The sequence below is a fragment of the Podarcis pityusensis genome, assembly GCF_964106645.2.
Source record: "Podarcis pityusensis genome assembly, chromosome: 6".
Lineage (NCBI taxonomy): Eukaryota > Metazoa > Chordata > Lepidosauria > Squamata > Lacertidae > Podarcis > Podarcis pityusensis.
Genome location: NC_138030.1, coordinates 51295188 through 51316879, shown reverse-complemented (window position 1 = coordinate 51316879; position 21692 = coordinate 51295188). Strand labels below are relative to the sequence as shown.

General features: G+C 44.5%; 1 protein-coding gene across 12 annotated transcripts in view; it reads right to left on the bottom strand.

The window, feature by feature from the left end:
• Nucleotides 1-13561: 13561 nt before the first annotated feature.
• RNF220 (ring finger protein 220) overlaps nucleotides 13562-21692 on the bottom strand; it is a 327498-nt gene continuing 319367 nt past the window's right edge. For all 12 annotated transcript variants that reach the window (XM_081009391.1, XM_081009392.1, XM_081009388.1 and 9 more), the window contains one exon: nucleotides 13562-16777. In XM_081009391.1, coding sequence (XP_080865517.1) covers nucleotides 16706-16777 — 72 coding nt within the window. In that variant the 3' untranslated portion in view covers nucleotides 13562-16705. The remainder of the gene's footprint in view (nucleotides 16778-21692) is intronic.

The window sequence follows — 21692 nt, the reverse complement described above, 5'->3', positions numbered from 1 at the left end:
GATACAAAGTGGCTTCCAAAGTGGCTCAAAGGGATAAATATCTTATATCAATGATAATTAAAATCCAGCACATAATTGTCCTTGAGGAAGGGATTCTCAGCTGGGTGTGAGTTGAGGTTTGATGCCTGGCTTCTACCTCCCCTTCCTTGATAGCTTAATAAAGCAGCCCAGGAGGCCCCCAAATGGCCACCCAGAGAACTGCATGCGATGAGGGCAGCAGCAAACAGGTCCAGCATCAGCACATGGGCCAACTTAGAATCATAGAATTGTAGAGTTGAAAGAGGCCACGAGGGTTGTCTAGTCCAATCCCCTGCAGTGCAGGAATCTTTTTGCCCAATGTGGGTCTCGAACCATGACCCTGAGTTTAAGAGTTTCATGCTCTACCAACTGAGCTGTCTGATACTGGGCACTATAGCATCCTCCCTTTCTTCTTACTTTGAAATATATGCTATAGTCAGGAAGCAGCTCAGCAGTCATATACATGGTTCCATATGTTCATTTTATTATTTTTACATTAAAAAGACACCATCCTTTTCTACAATTAAATGATAGTTATTCCCATGTAAATGTGTTTATCAGGTAAGCAGAAGCAAACTGCGTTGTATTTCTGTAGTTATGATAGTGCTGTGATTTAAGTGGATTTAAAATGTGACTTTGTAAATGCTCAGATTTGTGGTTGTTTAATCAGGGTTGACAGACTATTTGGGAGAGGGCTTTGCTCTAACAAAACAGCAATTTAGAAACAGTTGAAAAACATGGAATTACAGTAGAGAAGAGAAATGTTAATTGTGTGCTTCAAAACTGCTATAATATACATGACTGTTCAAAGGGTTTGACATAGCCTAGCAGCAGCACTAGGCTAGAGTTGGATCCAGGCATGATGGATGAGTGCCTGATTGCTGTCTCCACACCCTGTTTGCTTCTGCCACAAATACATGGATGTTTCAGTCTAGAGCTAATGCATTTTAGATTTTGTTTTGCATTGTGGATTATAATGAGTCAACAGGACCATAATTGTTACAGTATAAGGACATAGGTGCCATTTCCCCCCTAGAAACAGGTCACTCTGCCCATACCAATGAACTGTGGTTAGTGAGTCACTGTGCCTGAAGTACTTGACCAGAAGCCAATGAGCTGGTGTGTGTGTGTGTGTGTGTGTGTGTGTATGGAAGTGGGATTTGAACATGCATTCTTCTAGTTCCAAGTGGGTACCCTAAACCCCAGTCAGCTAAGAGTGTAGCTCTCTCCTCCCCTTGCCCTCCCATTTGCTGGTAGATACTGTAGAACAGCACAGAAGTCAGGACCCAGAGGCTGGACTGCCATGGCAAGGACGGTTTGTTTAATTAATTGTTTTGCCTGATTTCCATAACAAACTGGTGGCTTGTCTTCAGCGTGGCTCCCTCATTCATTACCGTTAATTAGATATGGATCTCCCGAATGGCGGCAGAGAGTGATGGACGAGCCTCCTGACACGTGCTATTATGCATTAGCATTTTCTCAATACATTCAATAGATCATCTCTCTCTTTTTGAAGATATTTTAAATAAAATATTAGCTGCTCAATCTGTGAGATTTATGTCCCTCCTCCCATCCCATGAATGCTCTATCAGGCTGGGTAGGAAGTAGTTAATTATTTATTTCAGCACCTCCATTTACATGCATCCAGGTAGTGACCAGAAATGTAGAGTGGATCTCTTTGCCCTCATTTGAACCCTATTATCTTTGTGGAGTGGGATGATTTGTCTAAAGCCACCTTGGGAGACAGTGGCAGCCCAAGATGCTAAATTCATCTGTCGTGTTTATGATCTCTTTTTTCTTCCCTTATAACTTCCCTCATCTTTCTTGTTATTGTCGCTTTGGTTTTTCAATTATAATGAAGAGTACTGATGCTAGCTTGCTACTTGGCTTCAATTCCTCAGGACTGGCTTTGAACACAAACTCCTGTCCCCATCCTGTTTAATGCCGGGACCATGAAATCATGGCTGTTCTTCACAACCAGTCCTCTGCTGTCTTTGTTTGTGTGGGAGTGTCTGTCCCACCAATTGTCTTCCTCACTATTTTGAAACACACAAAAATTCTAGGACAGAAAATGTTGGAGAGTGCCTCTGGTAGAAGTGGCACTACAACTGGATTTTGACTGAGGCTAAGGAGAGGCAGTAATTTGCTTCTCATGTGGGTAATCCGAGGCAAGAATTGAAGCTAAGAATTGCCTTTCCCCCCAAGCAGACCCACAGAAAGGTGGTTGGGTGCCTGTGTATGTGTGTCTTGGATCGACCTGTCTGCATGATGTTTGCACACTTGCAGTAATGGCGCCACCTCCATCTTCCAAGTCAGCAGAGCTGTTGACCTCCAGCCCCTGATTCCCAGCCTTTCTTTGACTTGGTACTGGGGCCCATGTAACTCTACACCTGAGCCTGTGTTCTTCTAATGTAAGCCCTTATAGATCTGTTTGGGCTGTGCCTGGGTCTCCCTCTCTCAGGCCAGGGAAATGACAAAATAATGCAGCTGCCCTGACTTCATTACCAGAGTGTTTAACAAACCTGACACCCTCCTTCACTGCACTAAGTGTGACGTTAACCTTTGACCTCCCCGGGCTGTATCGACAGTGTCAAAGGACAGCCGGGACAGGCACATACCAGTCAATCTTAATCGGTTTCTCAGCTCTCAGCTGGGATCAGGGAACCATTAAAGACTAAGCAGGTGGTTTCAAGCAGCACTAGCAAAGGGTGAAATACGAATATGGGCAATGCCTGTGCTGGCTAGTTTCAGAGTTTAGCTGCTTGTCCATCTCTTACAGCAATAACATCTTGTGCTTCAGAAAGGGGTGCCTCCTCTTTTCAACACAACTCAAGAAGATGTGAGACTATCATCAAGAAATTGAATTGTGGTTATGAATCTGGTCCCTTTCTGTTCTTTCTCAGCATTTAGAGACTGATAGCTTTAGTCCTGGAGGTGTCAGTTCTCTAAAAGGGGTTGTCAGAAAACTCAACAAATATTTATTCTTAACTCAATCAGCTGACCTCCCTCAGATTGGCTTCACATGTGAACGTGTGACATACAACATAATAGTCTAGTATTGTCGTGGCCAAAGGGAATTATGGCTATTCTAGGACTTTAGGAAGGTGATGAAAATAGGAGAAATTGAGAGGAAAGGCTGTGCTATAAAGGTTTGAAAGGATGAGGGAATAGGCATGGGTTGATCTCTAGAAAAGAAGAATGAGTGTGGATGTGAATAGTTTTGAGAGGTAAATGCCCCAATTGGGCAAAGGCAATGCACATGGAGACTCAGGCTTCCATAACCACAGTTGGTGCGGATGCACGTTCAGTGCTTATCTGATCACCGTTTAATTGACTAGATGAGTCTTTTGATGTGCATGGAAATGCACATCCCCATTTGGAGCATTATCTGTATGTGCCCAGCTGAACTGGAGACCAAAGTGGTGGTGGTGTTTATTTCTCCACTAGGAATTCTAATTAATGCAAAGTTACAAGGAGGTTACATGCAGAATAGATTGAAGAAGTAGGAAAAAAGTGGTGGGTATCCGGAACTGGAAATATAAAAAGCATCAAAAGCCCATCATTGATAGATGTGGTTTCCAACACTATAGTATGAACGAGTCTCTTGTTGAGTTTGGTTTGAAGTTTTAACTGTTGATATTTTACAATGCAGCGTAAGTAAGATAATAATAATATTGTGACGGTATAAAATCCCAAGCAATTTGACAGTTGTTCAGCATTCTTAAACTTCAACATATTGGCAAAAAACAACAGTAATTTTTGAGAAAATAGTTCTTCTATTAGTGGACAAATGCACAAAAACTGCTACATTTTGTATACAGCAGTAATCACTCTCACTGTTTGCTTACTGAGCTGTGAGATGCAAAGGGTAGCAGTTTCTGTCATCTCTTCTTGCCTTTCAAGTGCTTCTCATTGTCAGCAATATTTCTGAGTTGAACATAATTTTTAAAGTCATCCCTCCTCATCTTTCAGTGACTCTGATTCTCAATATGCATTCATTTTCTTTAGAATTTGCCTGCAACTGTGGGCAAAGGGCCACTAGAGAATTCTTTGAGGATGGTTGTCATCTGTTCAGTTAAAGGGACTTTGCTCAGCTCCCCCCGCCAGCTTGCCTTCCCTTAAGATCCTATGGACTCACAGTTAATTCTGAGGCATCTCTTTGCCTTTCAATACTCTTCATAAAGTATTTCTTAATTTAAACTTGTTGCCATTATCTTTCTCCATAATTCCAAGGAATTTTGCCCCCGATAATCCCTCATGTTAAAATCCAGGGGTTAAACGAGACACTTGCTTCATCTGCCCTAGGCATACATTATATTTGGCACTTGTTTATTTCTTAATTATACTAGTACCCACACTTCCTCCTATTGGAGCCCAGGGCAGTTAACAACCATCTTAAAACCATACAGATATGCCCACTTATTTGATGTCTTTATTGAAAACCATGGGAGGACTGAAAACATCTTAGACTTGCAAAGATTAAGCCTGGCTTTTAAATGAATGTTTATAATTTAATTACGATTTTAAAAAATATTAACCTGAAAAGTCAGTGAGGTTCTAATATGTCCTACCACACCTTCTTTTGTCATCTTTCAAGGGTTGATACCTCTTTTCTGGCAGGACTTCAGTTTTCAGTAGCTGTATGATAAGCAGAAATTCAGCAGGTCAAGCTTTTCCTGGTGTGTGGATTCAGTAGTGGAGGGAAGCATCTTGCTGCTTGTTATCCAGCTCTTAAGGATACAGGAACTGTACCAGAAAAAGAAATTTGACCAGCCTATGTCTTGCTGCAATTGATGAATACAAATGAAATGCTTCCTGTCATAGGAGCCAACTCCTAGGGGCAGGTCCCTTTGCCCCTCCTAAAATATTTGAGGGGGCCGGGCCCAACAGAGTTGGTGGGCGTTGCCATTCAAATGGTGTGTGTGTGTGTGCTGTGTCTTGTGACCAATTATGTGGGGTGGTGCTTACCTGCCCCCCCATATTTTATTCAGGTTGGCACCCCTACTCCCTGTACCAATTGCATGGCAATGCCTGGTGATTTTGTGTCTAAGGCAGGGATGGGAAACATGTGACCTTGTAGATGTTGCTGGACTCCCCAGTCTTTGGGCTGGGGAGCAGGGCGGTGGATGCCCCTGGCCACCTGATCTCTTCACCCTTCTGCTGCTTGGACTCCAGTCTGCTCACTCCTTTCCATTTCAGGTGTCCTTGTTGCACTGTGCCTGCCTAAACATAGCTACTGTGTCTCCTTTGGGGGCACAGGAGCAGTTGACAGAGTGGCTAAAAAAAGAAAAGGCAGGCAAGTCAGCTGTTGTGCTGCTTCTGGATGTTAGCATACCACAAATGAAGCTTATGTTAAGGGCACATAGGCTATAATCCCAGGCACACTTACTCTGGAGTAAGACCCATTGGAATAAATGGGACAAACTCCTGAGTAAATGTGCACAAGTTCAATAGGAATGGCGGATTTTTGGCCCTCCAGATGTTGGTCTGTCATTACTACCTATGCTTCTTGTGGATGATAGGGGGTTGAGATGGGCAGATAAGGGAAGAGTGGGGGCTGCAGGTTGTGCTGTCCTGCAGCGCCCTTGTCGGGTGGTGGTGTGTGTGTGTGTGTGTGAGAGAAAGAGAGTGAAGTTAATGATGGTGGCAGCCGCCCTGCTGCTGGTTCCTTACCCACAGCCTTCCTGTAATGGTTGCGTGTTCTGCAGTGGCACCAGTGGGCCTGTGAGGAGGAGAGAGTGGGGAGGCTGTGCATAGCCTTCTAAAATAATTTTTGCATTACATTTTGTTTAATAAATAAATACATTAAATCTACTGTGTATATTAAATAATATTAAGTATATTGCACATACAGTGGTACCTCTGGTTACGAACTTACTTCGTTCCGGAGGTCCGTTCTTAACCTGAAACCGTTCTTAACCTGAGGTACCATTTTAGCTAATGGGGCCTTGTGATGCCGCCGCACAATTTCTGTTCTTATCCTGGGGCGAAGTTTTTAACCCGAGGTACTACTTCCAGGTTAGCAGAGTCTGTAACCCAAAGTGTTTGTAACCCGAGGTGTTTGTAACCCAAGGTACCGCTGTATTTTAATTTGCAATATGAAAATTTAAGTTCAGTGGCCTGCGAGTTTTGTGTGGAAGTACTCTTGCGGCCCCCTTGGTCTGAGAGGTTCTAGTCTCTTGCTGACTGCAATTTCTCTTGCTTTGAAAGACTGTTCTTACCAGCAGATGTCAGCATTGATCCACACAGAAGACCCACTAACACTTCCACTACTCTGCATTTGCCCTGTGGTACAGTGCATAGAAGCACGGGAGGCCCTGGGATATTTGATGTTGAGCAACATGAGCTAGCCCGACTTTGATGGATGGTAAGGTAGTCCTCCCATATTCTGAGCCTTTCTCTGTGTAATCTGCTTTCATTTGCATGGATCTGTTTTCTCTGGTCAACCTTTCTGCAACTCTGGAGGAGTCAGAAGGTGAATGTTAACTCCTGGAATACTCTCTGCTCCTACCCCCCCCATACACCAGCCTGATATTTTTCAGAATGCAGCATAGTGATCTATTGTGGTCTATAGGAGTATGTTCTGACAAAATCTTGATGATAATGGGGAATCTGGTAGTAGGGGTCTGTTGAGGGGGATTGCAACATTAAAACAACCTCTTCTCTTTCAAACACGGGGTGAGCATGAATACAACTTTGTGGTTCTATTGGCAGCAGGGGCTATAAAGACTGTACCTGTTCAAATGACCCTGGCTCAGAGGGACTGTGCCTGAGCATAATGGAGCAGCAGCTCCAGGGAGCTAACTACCTATTGATACTGAGCATATGAATGGGAATGAGAGAGCTGCTTTCTTTATGACCTGATACAGTTTTTATTGTGTGGAATTAGATCTTGAAAATAAACTCCCCAACCTGCAATCACAAGGGCTTAAGGGAACATATATCAGCAGGGAACTATGTGCTGGGGAGGCAGGACGAAGAGGTAGGCATGTGGCTGAAGGATTCTGGAAGGAGCAGCAGTCCCTTGGCCTGTCTCTCAGGCCTTCTTATGGGGCACCATGGAGCCAGACTTGGCTTGATGGAGGTTTATTCCCAAGTTCTAATATCTGCCCAATTCCTTAAAAATTCTCAGAGTTTAAGAGAGAGAGAGCAGCTGTTTCTGATATATTTTGGGGTATTCCTAATTTGATATAAAGAAGCTGTTTGGTGCCAGTGACCCAGCTGGTGAGCACAGCAGGATATTAACTACTCAGACCTCGAAAATAGAATAAGACAAACCCAAATACTTCCCTGGTCTTATTTTTAGCTACACCTTTTGGTAGGATGATTTAAATTATGACTGTTAATGTGCACATTAAACTAAGACTGTTAAGGTTCACGAATGTACAAATAATTACTTGAAGTGAAAGCTTAGCACTAAAAGGAGGGGTACAAAGGTTCAAGCCTCCCTGGAAGTCATGGTTGGAACTGATAGTCCTGTTTACTCCTTGCAGATGCATGATGAGTCTAGTGCTGATTTACTAATGGAGACCCTAAGAAGAATCTGAAAACTGCCTTTCACTGAGAGAATAAGGAGTTTTGTGTGAGAATTTAGACCCATGTTATGCACTAATGATCTGCACAGAATTGGAGTAAGTAAAGTGATGAGTTCACCTCAGCTTGCCAGTAAAATTGCACACCTGACATGCTTTCACTATCAAGGTACAGCCTCACTGTGGTAATTTGAGGGATTGAATAAACTTGTGCAGCTCATCCACTCCCCAGAGGTCACATGCTGGATCCACCCTCTTCAGTGCAGCTGTTAAAAGTTAACAGGTGCCTTGTTCTCTATTGCATCTGCTCACCCATCTCCCCATATGGTTGGTGATAGCCCAGAAAAGACTTTGCTGCTTCCATGGCTTCATGCTGTTGAAAGGAGGACTTTCTAAGGTAAGGAGAGTGATTTTTTCCTCCTGAGTTGCCAAAGTGGAAGCACAGGCATGTGCTGTACAGACACAGCCTTAGTACCGTGGTGAAATCCACTCAATATTTTGGTTTGGCTGAATTCCTACTCAAACCTTTATTTCTCCCCCGTTTGGAAAACCTGTATCCCACTCTGTTTGCTCTGGTTTGTAAAGGTTTGTACTGTTAGGGGTGCATCACTCTGGTTACTGGGTGATAGGAAAATAAACAAGAGGGTGAGTTCACCTGGGATGGGGCTTTGTTTGCCCCAAGGGCAGCTGACCATTTGCTGGACAAGCAGTTCCAAACAAGGAGGGCTAGATGAGGCAGTTATTGCACTTTCCAAACTCACTCACAATCCAGTGTGTGCAATGTGAAGTCATAAACGCTTTACGGATAGTCAATACTAAGATTTTTCTCGCTCTGCCCCATAAACTGGAAAATCCTCCTCTCCCACCCCTTTGGCTCTAGGGAGCAACAAAGCCCAGGACAGATATTAAAACAGTCACATTTCAGGAATCAACTGCTGCTGCCCGACCTTGATCTGCTTAGCTTGTTATTGCTCTTGATGGTGCCTGGGATTTGAGAAGTAGCTCTGAATTTCAGATTGTGCCTCTGGTTTCTGAAATGTTGTCACTTTGGAGAGGCAAGATAAGAACTGGTGTCCTGGAAACTCTTTTGGATTCTAAACTCCTCTGAGTAGGTTGTTTGGCATTTGCTGTTAGCTTTGATGCTGCTGCCAGTGCTGAGCCAGGTGGCAGCCCGGGCCTGACTCTGCAAGGCGCAGGGTGCAATCCACCCCAGTGCCTAGTGGATTTGGATGTTGGTGAGGGGTGCAGGGCCTGTCAGCAGCATCAGCCTGGCTTTGCAAGGTGTGGGGTGAAATCCACCCCAGCACTTAACCAAGCGGGGTTGAATAGTGCTGCTGAATTGCATCTTGTAAATAATTATCTACTCAGAAGAAAGCCACACTGTGTTCAGTGGGCCTTACTCCCAGGTAAGGGTGTGTGAGACTATAGTGTTTTATCTAGGCAGCCAGGGCTCCTCCGCATGACAAGACCTTTTTGCACCAGGTCAGTGAAGACCACTTGCTTTTTAAAATTCTCCCATATATACAGAACTCCTTGTGCGCCTTTGGACTGTATCTGTAGGTTTCCCCCTCTGTGTCAAATAACTGGAGTCAAATAAGTGTTGTTTACTTTTTATAATGCATGGATCTCCCTCGGTAGGTTCTGGACTCTCCTTCCTTGGAGGTTTCTAAGCAGAGGTTGGCTGGCCATCTGTCATGGATGCTTTAGCTGAGTTTCCTACATTGCAGAGGGTTGGGCTAGAAACATGACCCTTGGGGTCCCTTCCAGCTCTATTAGTCTCTATTTTTCTGCTTCAACAATATTTCATTATGTTCCTATCATTTTATGTAATTGTATTTTGTATAAATTATACAAAATATAAATAAAACATGTTCTAGTTACAAACAAAACATTTAAATAGCTACCTTTCTACTGGTACAACAGAAGGGCATGGGCATAGCCAGGATTTTTGTTAGGAGGCAGGCTTTTGTTAGGGGAAGCAGAACCTCAGATTTATATTGATTTTTACTTATTTGGGGGGCACATGCCCCTTGCCTTCAATGGCTACGCCTGGGGCGGGGGCACAGGAAGGAAACAAAGTTGCTAGGGGGCTACGGTTGGAAAAGGTTGGGAAACACTGCCTTACAGGACCTTAGTTGCAGCTGGTGTGCTTCAATTACTGTATGGGGTTGTATTGGGGACAGACAATGGGAGCAGGGCTGGCTCGCCCATGAGGTAGACTGAGGCAGCTGCCTCAGGCAGTAGAATCCAAGGGGTGCCTCTGTTTCCCCCCCCCCCCTTTCTGCTGGAGAAGTGGCTGTGGCGGCTTCTGGTGAGATCTTGTGAGAGCCTGAGAGATCTTGCTGGAACCCGGAAGACATAGCTGCATGACCATGGATAGTGAAGCCTCAACAGGGGTGGTGGGCAGCGTGCACACACAGGGCAGCACCTTCCCATTTTGCCTCAGGTGGCGAAATGGGCTGAGACACCCCTGAATGGGAGACAGCTTCATCATCATACGTCTGCTTGTTAGCATCTCAAGGTGTCTCCCAGAAGAGGTATTGCCCATTGTTCTGCCAGAGGCATTTCAGTCAGGCACAAGCACCTGAAGAGGGCGTAGAACAAGACCACTGAGGGGAATGGCCTAAGGACCCAAGGGTCAGAGATTTCCCACTAGGGCCAGAGATTTCCCACTCTGCTTGAATGAAAAGCAGCAGCTTAGCACAGGAATGCTGTAAGGCAGGAACTCCAGTAGCCAGTTGGGGATTGCAGTCTAGCTTCAATTTCTTATAGCATCAGATTTGTGTAGCATTTATGTGGGTTTACTGAGAGCGTTCCAAGTGTCAACCCATCTGCCCCAGAAAAAAATGCATAATGGTATTGTCTTTAAAACAAACACTAGCTGGCATAGAATCTAGACACACACACCCCGAAACCAATCTTGTATTTTTGTTAAACAAGATTCTTAATTCTCTTTCAAACCACATTTCTCTAACCCTAAATAAGCTTCGGTCAATTCTCAATTATTCAGCTAATGCTTCTTTTACGGTATTTGTTGAGAGCCTTCATTTTATAGGAATACTGTATTCTCATAACCCTGAACCCTAAGAATGTTGCAAATGTGTGTGTGTTTGAGAGAGAGAACTAAGCTATAGTTTAAGTTCATATACGGTAAATTTATAACTGTTTTTTTAAAGGAAAAAATATTCACAAAACTACCAATTTTAAAACATTTAAAACAAGCACCATTCAAAATACTGTAATCTAAAAAGTACCTATCACTAAAATAGCCCATTATAAACCGAACATGCTATTAACAAGCCACCTTCTCCATCTCTGCAGTGCAATTTGCATCAGGAACTAAAACCGTGGGGGGAGGGGGGGGAGGTGAATTCCATAAGTGTAGGGCCACCTTCATATTCCATGACCTTTTTATTCACCTAGACTTTTTAATTGTGTTTTAAATTTGGGCTGGTGTAACAAGTTTTTTTGCTTTTATTGTATTTAGCATGATATATTGTATTTGCAAGCTGCCCAGAGAATATTTATTGATGAGCAGTTATATAAATTCAGTAAATAACTTAAAAATAATAATAATCATGGAGTTTCCCAGCCCTGACTTTGCATTATAATGTTGAGGGCAGCATGTGCAAGAGGAGACTCAGCAGACAGGGAGGGTGCTTTATCCTTTCTGTGTCTAATACTCCCTTGCAATTACCTCATGGCATGCTTTTTTGCCTAGGTACACTCAGACCCTCCTGGGGGGATTTATACAGGAGAGTTTCTGGGCACAGATAGGGTTCAAGACTCACCCAACCACTCTTTCTTACCTACAAGTGTCCCTCTGCCCCCACGTTTTCATTATCTGTGCATATGTGGATTGGAGACCATGCAATGCAAGGTAATGTGTGGCTCTAGTCTCAAGACAATGAATGAAGGGATGCATAGTTTATTATATGCTCCTACAAATGCCCTCAATTGGGGAAAGCAGCTATTTATTTGGTCAACGTGCTCATATCCTATTCTTGCTGATTCTCTGCCTCATGCTGTTCCTTCAGTACCTCTTCTCTTTGGTGAGATCCTTTCCGAGACCCTTGCTGCAAGCAGAACAAGGGGGTGGACATGTTTGTTTCTCCTCATCTGGCCCCTGGCAAGATGTAGGGTTTTGCTAGTAATTAGGGCAGGCTTCCTCAACCTCGACCCTCCAGATGTTTTGGGACTACAATTCCCATCATCCCTGACCACTGATCCTGCTAGCTAGGGATCATGGGAGTTGTTGAGGAAGCCTGAATTAGGGTTTGAAGTTTGGGATATGAATAGAATGAGAATGGGAGGGTAAAGAGCTGGAGCCCTGTGAAATTCCATGGGCCTTTACCTAGTGTTACTAATAAGATTCCATGCTATAAGTAGATCTGGCTGACCTGTGTGCAGATACTACAGTACTGGTTGTCAGCAAGCTACAAATACGTTACAGCCCAAAACTTCAGGGAAAGAGCCTGGATGGAACCCCAAAAGCAGCATGTTCAGAAGGCAAATGGGCAATGGGGTTTTGCACATTCTTAGGCATGACTGTCTCTCTTGCTGGAGGGGTCTAAGCAGAGGCTAAATTAGCTGTTATTTAGGAAGGCATTTCATTCTGCACTATATAGACCTTGCATTGAAGAGGTGGCAGGACTAGTGACCTCAGGAGATACCTTCCAACTCAGCCTTTAGCTGCATGAGTTATGGGATTATGTATATAGTTTTCACAAATGTGGTGGCTGCAATAGCTTCCCCATTCCTTGTTTTATTTATTCTGTAACTTAAAATAACTTGAGTTGTGCTAAACATTTTAATATTTAGAAACCAGGTTTGAAAAACAAGCAGCTCTGGCTTTTTTGTACTAGCTTTTTACTAGCTTTATCATCTCTTTAGTGACAGTTTAACTGCACGCTAGGTGAAGAAGTATACTTTGTCTGTCCTGAATCTCCCAACATTCAGATTTGCTTGATGACCTTGGACTCTAGATTTGAGATAGAGGAGCACGCTCTACACATCATGAGTACTTTTTTCCTGTCTATTAGGTTCCCAAACCTTTTTTATTAGGAGCTCCAAACTTTGACTTTCCCTTTTTAAGGGCACTGTTCCAGCCTCTTGATCATTTCTGCGCAAACATTTCAGTTTGCCTGCCCTATGGAATGATCCCATTCGCCTCGTGCCGCTCTAAGGGTTCTCCTAATCTTCCCCAAAGCTAACCGTGAGGTAGGAGGGAAGCCCCATTGGGCAACCAGAAGTCTTTGCACAGGGCTTCTGCTGACAGGGCTCATTAGAGCCTCCTTGCATATTTGCACAAATGGTTTGAGAGTATTTTAAGGAAAAGTCAAAACATGGAACACTACTGGCATGCAGCCCCTTGGAAGGCAGCCCATGAAGGAATACAGTGGTGCCTCGCAAGACGAAAAGAATCCGTTCCGCGAGTCTCTTCGTCTTGCGGGTTTTTTCGTCTTGTGAAGCAAGCCCATTAGCGGTTTAGCGGATTAGCGCTACAGTATTAGCGGCTTAGCGGATCAGCTGATAAGCGGCTTAGCGATCAGCTGATAAGCGGCTTAACGATCAGCTGATAAGCGGCTTAGCGACCAGCTGTTAAGCGGCTTAGCCGATCAGCTGATAAGCGGTTTAGCGGCTTGGGAAAAAGGGGGGGAAAAGGGAAAAAAACCCGCAGGAACTCGCAAGTCATTTTCGTCTTGCGAAGCAAGCACATAGGAAATTCGTTTTGCGAAGCACCTCCAAAACGGAAAACCCTTTCGTCTAGCAGGTTTTCCGTCTTGCGAGGCATTCGTCTTGCGGGGCACCACTGTATGACCCTTGGGATGAAAAAGGATTCCTTGCCTCCGCCATGAGGCACTGGAGCAGGTGGATAATTCAGTGGGTCCTGCATGAATGTGACTTAACAGCTACCATGTTTTGAGGGCAGCAGGAGCGGAATCATATGTTTATGCAATTGCCAAAACCAGGGATGAAACCAGGAAGCAAGCAGAGGGCAGGAGGCAAACTTGGAAGATTTTATACTCATTTAATTAATGTCAATGTAGTTTACAAACGGGAATGACAAGTACCTTTTTATAGAATATACATCGACACACAATCATAGACACAACTTGAATATCACCTTGTGCAGCTGGGAATCTTTGGGCAAAGATAGTTCATTTCTTTTTAAGCTTTTTGAGGACGAAGTCACAGAGTTTTGCTAAATGTGCCTCGCTCCAGAGGAGGTAACAAGTCCTTGCATCTTCCCATCAGGTCTTCTCTCCCCTCCCTACCCTCTCAAGAAAAAAAGCAGGGACAAATCAACTTTAAAAATAAAGCCTACTAGTTATATGTGGTTTATATATATTCATTTGGCTTAGTGGTGGTCCACAGGACCAGAGAAAGCTCATTGTTCCCAGACTGGGAAATCAAAAATGAGCTGCCTCAGCACTGCCTATTCTGAAACAGATCTGGGAGAAATATAGCTCTGTCCTAAATGCCTGAGCAGAGATTGCTTGTACAAGGTGAGCAGGTTTGGGTGCAATTCAGACATCCCCACCATGACAAATTTCATTTGATTGCCTTTAGGAAGGCTTAAGTGCTATACCAGTGGAGGAAGCCCCATCGTGAGCAAAGGCAGTTGCTGAAACTTTGTGCCTTTTGCAAACTATTGCTACCTATTTATGATGCCAATCAACTGCTGCTTGAAGATGTGTTTCTCCTGTTAATACAGGCTGCAGATGGCCCTTCCTCAGACTCGTTCCTATGTAGCAGCAATCAGAAACACTTTGAGTGAGACATAGCAGTTCAGAAGTTCTTTGGACACAATGGAAGCTTAGAATTTTGCGGTCGTAGCCACTATGGTGCCTGCCAGCTGTTAGGAGACTGCCAACTCACATCAGCCCCAGCCAACATGGCCAATGGTTAGGGATATTTGGAGTTGTAGTCCCAATATCTGGAGGGCACCATATTGGCTGCGCCTGCTCAAAGGGTATGAAACTATTTCCCACTAGACAATAGTGTGTGTTGAACAGGGTGAAGTCAAACAGCAAGGCCCTGCTGATAATAGCCATTTCCAGCTTGCATTCAGTAGACAGCAGTAGCACATTATCAGCCAAATTGCAACAGGAATATGGAATCCTGTACTGCAAAATACAACTCTCTTGCGGTAGAAGTCTCATTCATATAAAACCAATCCTTTTGACAACAGCATGACTGACGATAGCCAGATGTTTTAGTGCAACCATGACTTTCTAGTGCTTAAGTCACAGATTAGAGAAAAAGAACAAAATACCTTGCAGGATATCCCAGAGCAGCAGTCTGCCTCAGTTTAAAAGGTGATTCATGACAGGGACATTTGCCTACCCAAATTATTGCCAAGCAAAGTGCTTGCTTCCCCTTTCAAGCTTCCGGCAACCCTGTAAAATTTCCCTCGGGTGGAATGCAGGCGGCTTGTTTGGCTATGTATTTAAAAATGTCAGTTGCTTGTTTCTGATTAAGGCAGGTAGTAAGCAGAATATACGTGAGCCACAGCTGGAGATATTTTCAAATGCAGAACAGGGGTCTGAGTAAAAGGTTGATGTCAGGAACGCTGCAGAAACAGGCGAAGAGGGATTAACTGAATCCAACCTTGTGTGGACCTGCCTGGGTTGAGTTCCACTATTGCCACAGTACAAGTAGGAGAGAGAACAGGAGGAAACGAAACCAGTGTCACAAAAAGCCAACACATACCCCACTTTCTTTTCTTTTCAAAACTGGAACCTGATGTATTACTGGACCTGAACCTCTGAAAAATTAGGACATCATGCTGCACCTACATGGAAAAGCATTTCAGAGCAAGGCAGACTGGCAGTGGCTGGGCATGGCAAAACAGTATGCCAGAGTGATACAGAACCCGCCTGACTAATGAAACACATCATCTTTCATGAGGAAGTAGAATGGAGGAAGTGCCAGAGTACTTCCTGCGCCCCACCCCACCCCCGCTCAGATACTGGATGGCTAGAATATGGTGTTTTTTCAGCTGTTTTTGCATTTACTCTTGCATCACAGGAAGAGCTACAGAGCAGGCACAGAGGCGGGTGAATACAATATGCCTGAACTAAAGAGGACTTCAGCTTTTAAGAGATAAACTTACAGCCCTGAATTCTGATAACCACCACTGCCAACCTATTTTTTGCTCCTCTGTCTTCATGTAAACTTCTGTCCTTTACCCAGCTGGCAATGGGGTAAAGCATTGTAAGCCTGATCTGCAAGTTTCTTGCTTTCCCCTCAGTGAAAAATTAAACTGTTTCAGTGTGATAAAGATTTGATAAAAAGAGCCCATTAGCTACTTTTCCCTACTTCCCCCAGAAGTTGTGTTACGGGCAAAAACTACAGCTGTTACTAGAAGCTGTTAACGTCATATCTGAATGAGGAAATATACACCACAGAACATTAAACCATTTATATTATATATATGTATAATATATATATATTTATATTTCTTTTAAACTAATGACTTTAATGCCAAAACTTTGTAGAACCAAGAAAAATATGGGTTTAATGTTCTCTGCTTATTTTTTTCTCTTTTTTAAAAAAAGTACAACCCAAGAACAAAGGAAAAAATAAAAGGGAAACATATTAGTATGTAATGTTGGAGTCTATCCCATTTATACACAACATTGTAAACATATAGTCTATATTACATGTGCTTCATTCTGCCTTTGTGGGTTTGCAAGTGTAGGCTCTCTCTTTCTCTCTGACTTCTAAAAAAACACTAGAACACCACAAAAAAGGGGAGGGGAGAGAACACAAGTGACAGGTTATGACAGTTCCTGATGTGGAAGATCCAGTCCCTACTTGAGTTGGCATGTGGGGTTGGGCCAGGTTGGCTTGTCAAGACGCTCCCCTGGAAAGGCTTGCAAGTCGTCCAAGATGGAACCTCACTCTTTAAGAAATAGGACAGGTGTGGAACATCAGTCTGTAAAAAAAGGCGGGGATTCACAATAAGGATTCTGGTTTGGCCTTCCCGTGGAGTTGGCGGCACCAGTGACAGGTTTGGAAGCAGAGGCATTGCGCTGCTCCCTCAGCCTCTAGTTCACATTTGGAGTCTCTAGGTTTTGCTTTCAAATGTCTTTCATTGTTGCTGCCATTTCTTTCCCCCAAATCCCTGGTCTGAGCAGCCATGTCCTTCATAAGTAGATACGCCTGAGGTCCCCTGGAGAGGTGATGGTATTGCACTGAGGGCACAGCTTCTTGGCACCCTGTGGGAGATAAAGAGGGAGAAAGTTAGAAAGAGAAAGAACCCTACCTCAAACACATCACTATAGGGTAAGAAAGGGAAGCAGTCAGAAGTTACACATTATTTTCCATAATTGCAGGAAGCAGACTATGTGAATTAGACTTCAATCTAGGGAAGAGGTAGACTCTCTTTCCTCACATAAAGCTGCTACTAATGGCAGCTGGTAGCAGACCAGAAGAGAAATGAAGGACCTGACACATGGTTTATTTGCTACCACAGTCTTTTTGCTTTCATGTTCAAACTGACTCCCTGGGCCACTTCTCACACTACTTGTTCTGGCACTGGGCCCTCAAGGCTATCCCTCACACTTTGTCGGCTTCAGAGTAAAGCTGTTCCCAACAGGCAGAGCAGAAAGCACAAAGATGGGAAAAACAATGGCACATGTATGAAATTAAATGTGTGTGCACTTTCAACTTTCAAAATATTTTGGCAAGAACCAGGTTGATAGAGGAGATGGAGGAAAATGCTTGAGAAGTAGCGGCGTTTTTGCTGCCCAGGTATGATTCATCTTGAAACACTGAATGCTGGAAACTTGAAAGGTGCTAGAAAGGAGGAGCTCCAAAATGAAGTCACACAAAGTCAGTTCTGTGATTGCTGAATACGCATAGTCTGACCACAGCCTCTGAGAACCCTTATTGGGATCAATTCCAATCAGTTACCTCCGAGGATGTGGACAGGCTGCTTGGACGAGTGAAACCAACCACCTGTCTCCTTGATCCTTGCCCATCCTGGCTTATAAAAGCTAGCCAGGAAGGGCTGGGCAATGGGCTTCATGGGGTGGTGAATGCTTCTCTCTGTGAGGGAGCTTTCCCAGACCTGCTGAAAGAGGCGGTCATTAAACCGCTTCTTAAAAAACCATCTTTAGATGCTGCCAATATAGCCAACTATCACCCAGTCTCAAATCTTCCATTCTTGGGCAAGCTGATTGAGCGAGTGGTTGCTGAACAACTCCAGGCATGCCTGGAAGAAGTGGACCATTTGGATCCCTTCCAGTCAGGATTCAGGCCTCACCATGGGACTGAAACTGCCTTGGTCGCACTGGTCAATGATCTCCAGCGGTCTAGGGAGAAAGGTGAGAGCTGTTTCCTAGTTCTGCTGGATCTCTTAGCGGCTTTTGACACCATCGATCATAACATCCTTCTGGATCGTCTAGAGGGGCTGGGAGCTGGGGGCACTGTTATACAGTGGTTCTGCTCCTTCCTCCTGGCCGTGTTCAGAAAGTGGTGGTGGGAGATGAGTGTTCAGACCCCTGGGCTCTCACTTGTGGGGTGCCTCAGGGTTCTGGCCTCTTCCCCCATGCTTTTCAACATCTACATGCAGCCACTGGGAGAGATCATCAGGGGGTTTGGGCTGGGTGTTCATCAATATGTGGATGACACCCAGCTCTACCTCTCTTTCAAATCGGAAACAGTGAAGGCAGGGTTGGAGGATGGATGGCGGCTAACAGATTGAGGTTGAATCCTGACAAGACAGAAGCACTGTTTTTGGGGGACAGGAGGCGGGCGGGTGTGGAGGACTCCCTGGTCCTAAATGGGGTAACTGTGCCCCTGAAGGACCAAGTGCGCAGCCTGGGAGTCATTTTGGACTCACAGCTGTCCATGGAGGCACAGGTCAAATCTGTGTCCAGGGCAGTTGTTTACCAGCTCCATCTGGTACGTAGGCTGAGACCCTATCTGCCTGTAGACTGTCTTGCCAGAGTAGTGCATGCTCTAGTTATCTCTCGCTTGGATTACTGCAATGCGCTCTATGTGGGGCTACCTTTGAAGGTGACCTGGAAACTACAACTAATCCAGAATGTGGCAGCCAGACTGGTGACTGGGAGCGGCCGCTGAGACCACATAACACCGGTCTTGAAAGACCTACATTGGCTCCCAGTACGTTTCCGAGCACAATTCAAAGTGTTGGTGCTGACCTTTAAAGCCCTAAACAGCCTTGGTCCAGTATGTATACCTGAAGGAGCATCTCCACCCCCATCGTTCTACCTGGACACTAAGGTCCAGCGCCGAGGGCCTTCTGGCAGTTCCCTCACTGCAAGAAGCCAAGTTACAGGGAACCAGGCAGAGGGCCTTCTCGGTAGTGGCACCCACCCTGTGGAACACCCTCCCACCAGATGTCAAAGAGAAGACCAACTACCAGACTTTTAGACGACATCTGAAGGCAGCCCTGTTTAGGGAAGCTTTTAATGTTTAACAGATCACTGTATTTTAATATTTTGTTGGAAGCCTCCCAGATGGGTGGGTATAAATAATAAATCATCATCATCATTATTATTCCCTTCAATAACCAAAGACAGAAAACTCAGCTTCCATTTGAACAGACATAAAGATTTCATCTGCACCAGTAAGGGAAACTGAAACCTGGGCAAGGAAAAAGGAAGTTGAAAACTGAATGAAGCAAAACAATGGCTGACACAATTTATCAATTAACCTAACAGGTCGGGGTGTTAACTTACCGTATTTTTCGCCCTATTGGACGCACCTAGATTTTTTTTGGGGGGGGGGGAATAAAGGAAAAAAAAATTATTTCCCCCCCGTACAGGAGCGGGGCTGGGGCAGAGGAAGCCCGAGCTTCCCCCGACCCCAGCCCCCAGAACGGGAGCCAGAGCGATGCCAAAGCTGAGCGCAGCTTCGGCATCGCTCTGGGAGGTTGCGCGGGGCTGGGGCGGGGGAAGCCCGAGCTTCCCCCGACCCCAGCACGGGAGCCAGAGCTGCACGCCCGGGAGCGCAGGCAGCTCCGCGGAACCCTCGGGAGCCCCGCACGGAGCTTCCTGAAGCCTGGAGAGCAAGAGGCTCTCGCTCTCCAGGCTTCAGCGAAAGCCTGTATTCACCCCATAGGACGCACACACATTTCCCCTTCATTTTTGGAGGGGAAAAAGTGCGTCCTATAGGGCGAAAAATACGGTAAGTCTCTGAATATGGGTCAACATATGCCAGTCATCATTTGATTTGGCAGGTGTGACAGACAGCAGATGAGAAGAGCGACAGGCAACACTGTATGTGTCTTTTTTGAAAGCAAATGCAGCCTAGGACATCAGCTAAGAAGTGCAATGAGAGGGAATCAAATATTAGCACCTAACTTTAGAAAAATGATCAGTTCATCCTGTCTGCAATCCAACCTCCCTTTTGTGGTTTTGAATGCACGATGTAGCTCTGGAATCACAGGCTGTAATTTTTGAATGGTGTACCCTTTGTTGTATTTTCACAAAAGTGTCACTTATAAATATTTAAATAAATGGAGAAGATATGCAAGAGGTAGACTCTGAGAACTGTATAATACAGAGGCAATGGAATTAAGTGATGAAGCTACCAGGATTTAAAAGATTAGTATCCAAAGGTAGTTAAAATTGTAAAACTATCTGAGAAAAACCCTTTGATAAGCAATCCCAAGATTTTAAAAACAAGCACTATATTACTTCACCCCATCTGCCTTAGTATGTCAATATACACAAAGTAGAGGCATATACAGTTGTTGCTAGAGGAGGGAGGAAAGACCCTGCCAAATCTGTGCCTGCAGCCAGATTCCCCTGTGCTAGTTGCCCCATGTCTCCTTGATCAGCAACAGGTCTAGTAAACCACTATGCTGAAATCAGTGCTGGCTCCCAAGTAGGTAGCCATCATGGCTGCAGAGAACATGAAAACATCAGGTTTATGCTACAGGCTTCAGTAGCTGAACTTAATGGCTCTCTCAGAACCACTCCCACCCCTCTTACCTCTACTATGTCTTATGAGCCCCAACCCATATTTCATGTTACCTATATACCAATCATGATTATGCAACAAAATGTAACCCAACTGAACCAAAAGCAGTACCCAGAATATTAGCTTCAGGTATTGGAAACTTGTCTTAATTTTTTGTGGATGATGCAGCCTAGTTTATAACAGCAGATGCTATGAGAGGGTAAATGAAATATGAGTTATAAGGGTATTTTGCACACAAAAAGGTAAGCAAGACAAAGGTTGCGGACTTATACCGACCTACTCTGAGGAAGCTTAACATGAACAATTTATTCCAAGAACAGATCTCGCCCCAGCCCACCCACCCCAGTCACACAGAGAAACTGCATTTTGAATGGCAAGCTACAAGGCCTGCTGATTACATCCAGGGATGTGGGCTATGCGCAACAGAAGTTTAAGGCACTCACAGGCTCACTCTTCTATTTAAACATTTCTCAACCCTGCATATAGTACTCGTTACAGAAGCAATTAAACAAGCCTCTCACACATGCCCTGGCATGGAGCCAGTGAAAAAGGACTTCCTTCCCCCAACCCCATCCTGCTCACCTGCCAGCTGGGGTTACTAAACTTTTCCCTTGAAATAAAAATACTGTGGAATAATAAGCCACACCTGTTGAACATGGAAAAAAAAATATCTGAAATGTCCTCCTGCTCCTTTCATCGTGGCCCCATGGAAAAGCCTTGATGGGTAACAGCAGTGTACGCTGCACTGAAGGCCACCTCAGCTTTTCCGTTATAAACCCCAGTTTTCCAGGGTTTATAAAACCCGGCTGCAAAACGTAGCTCCGGGGCTGAAACACGGCACCAAAAAGGAATGATGAAGAGAAGGGTTTTATTTGCCCCCACGCATTCTTAATTAAATTTTGGCAAGTGATTGATCTAGAATGCAGGCTAATCACTTTGGGGAGTTTTGAAAAATAATGAGTACTACCCACTTTGCAAAGTCATTATATCTCACACTATGTCAGGAAGGAACAGTGCTTTGAGAACATGGTGGAGAATTTTCTTCAAAACCTGGAAAACTGAACATTTGCAGCGCACGATAATTCCTTTGCCTGATCTGCAAAAGAGGCGGGAGCTTTGCCATTGAAGAGATTAGAGAACAAATTTCACTCAAAGGTTACAAGCTCATCAATGCCTTGC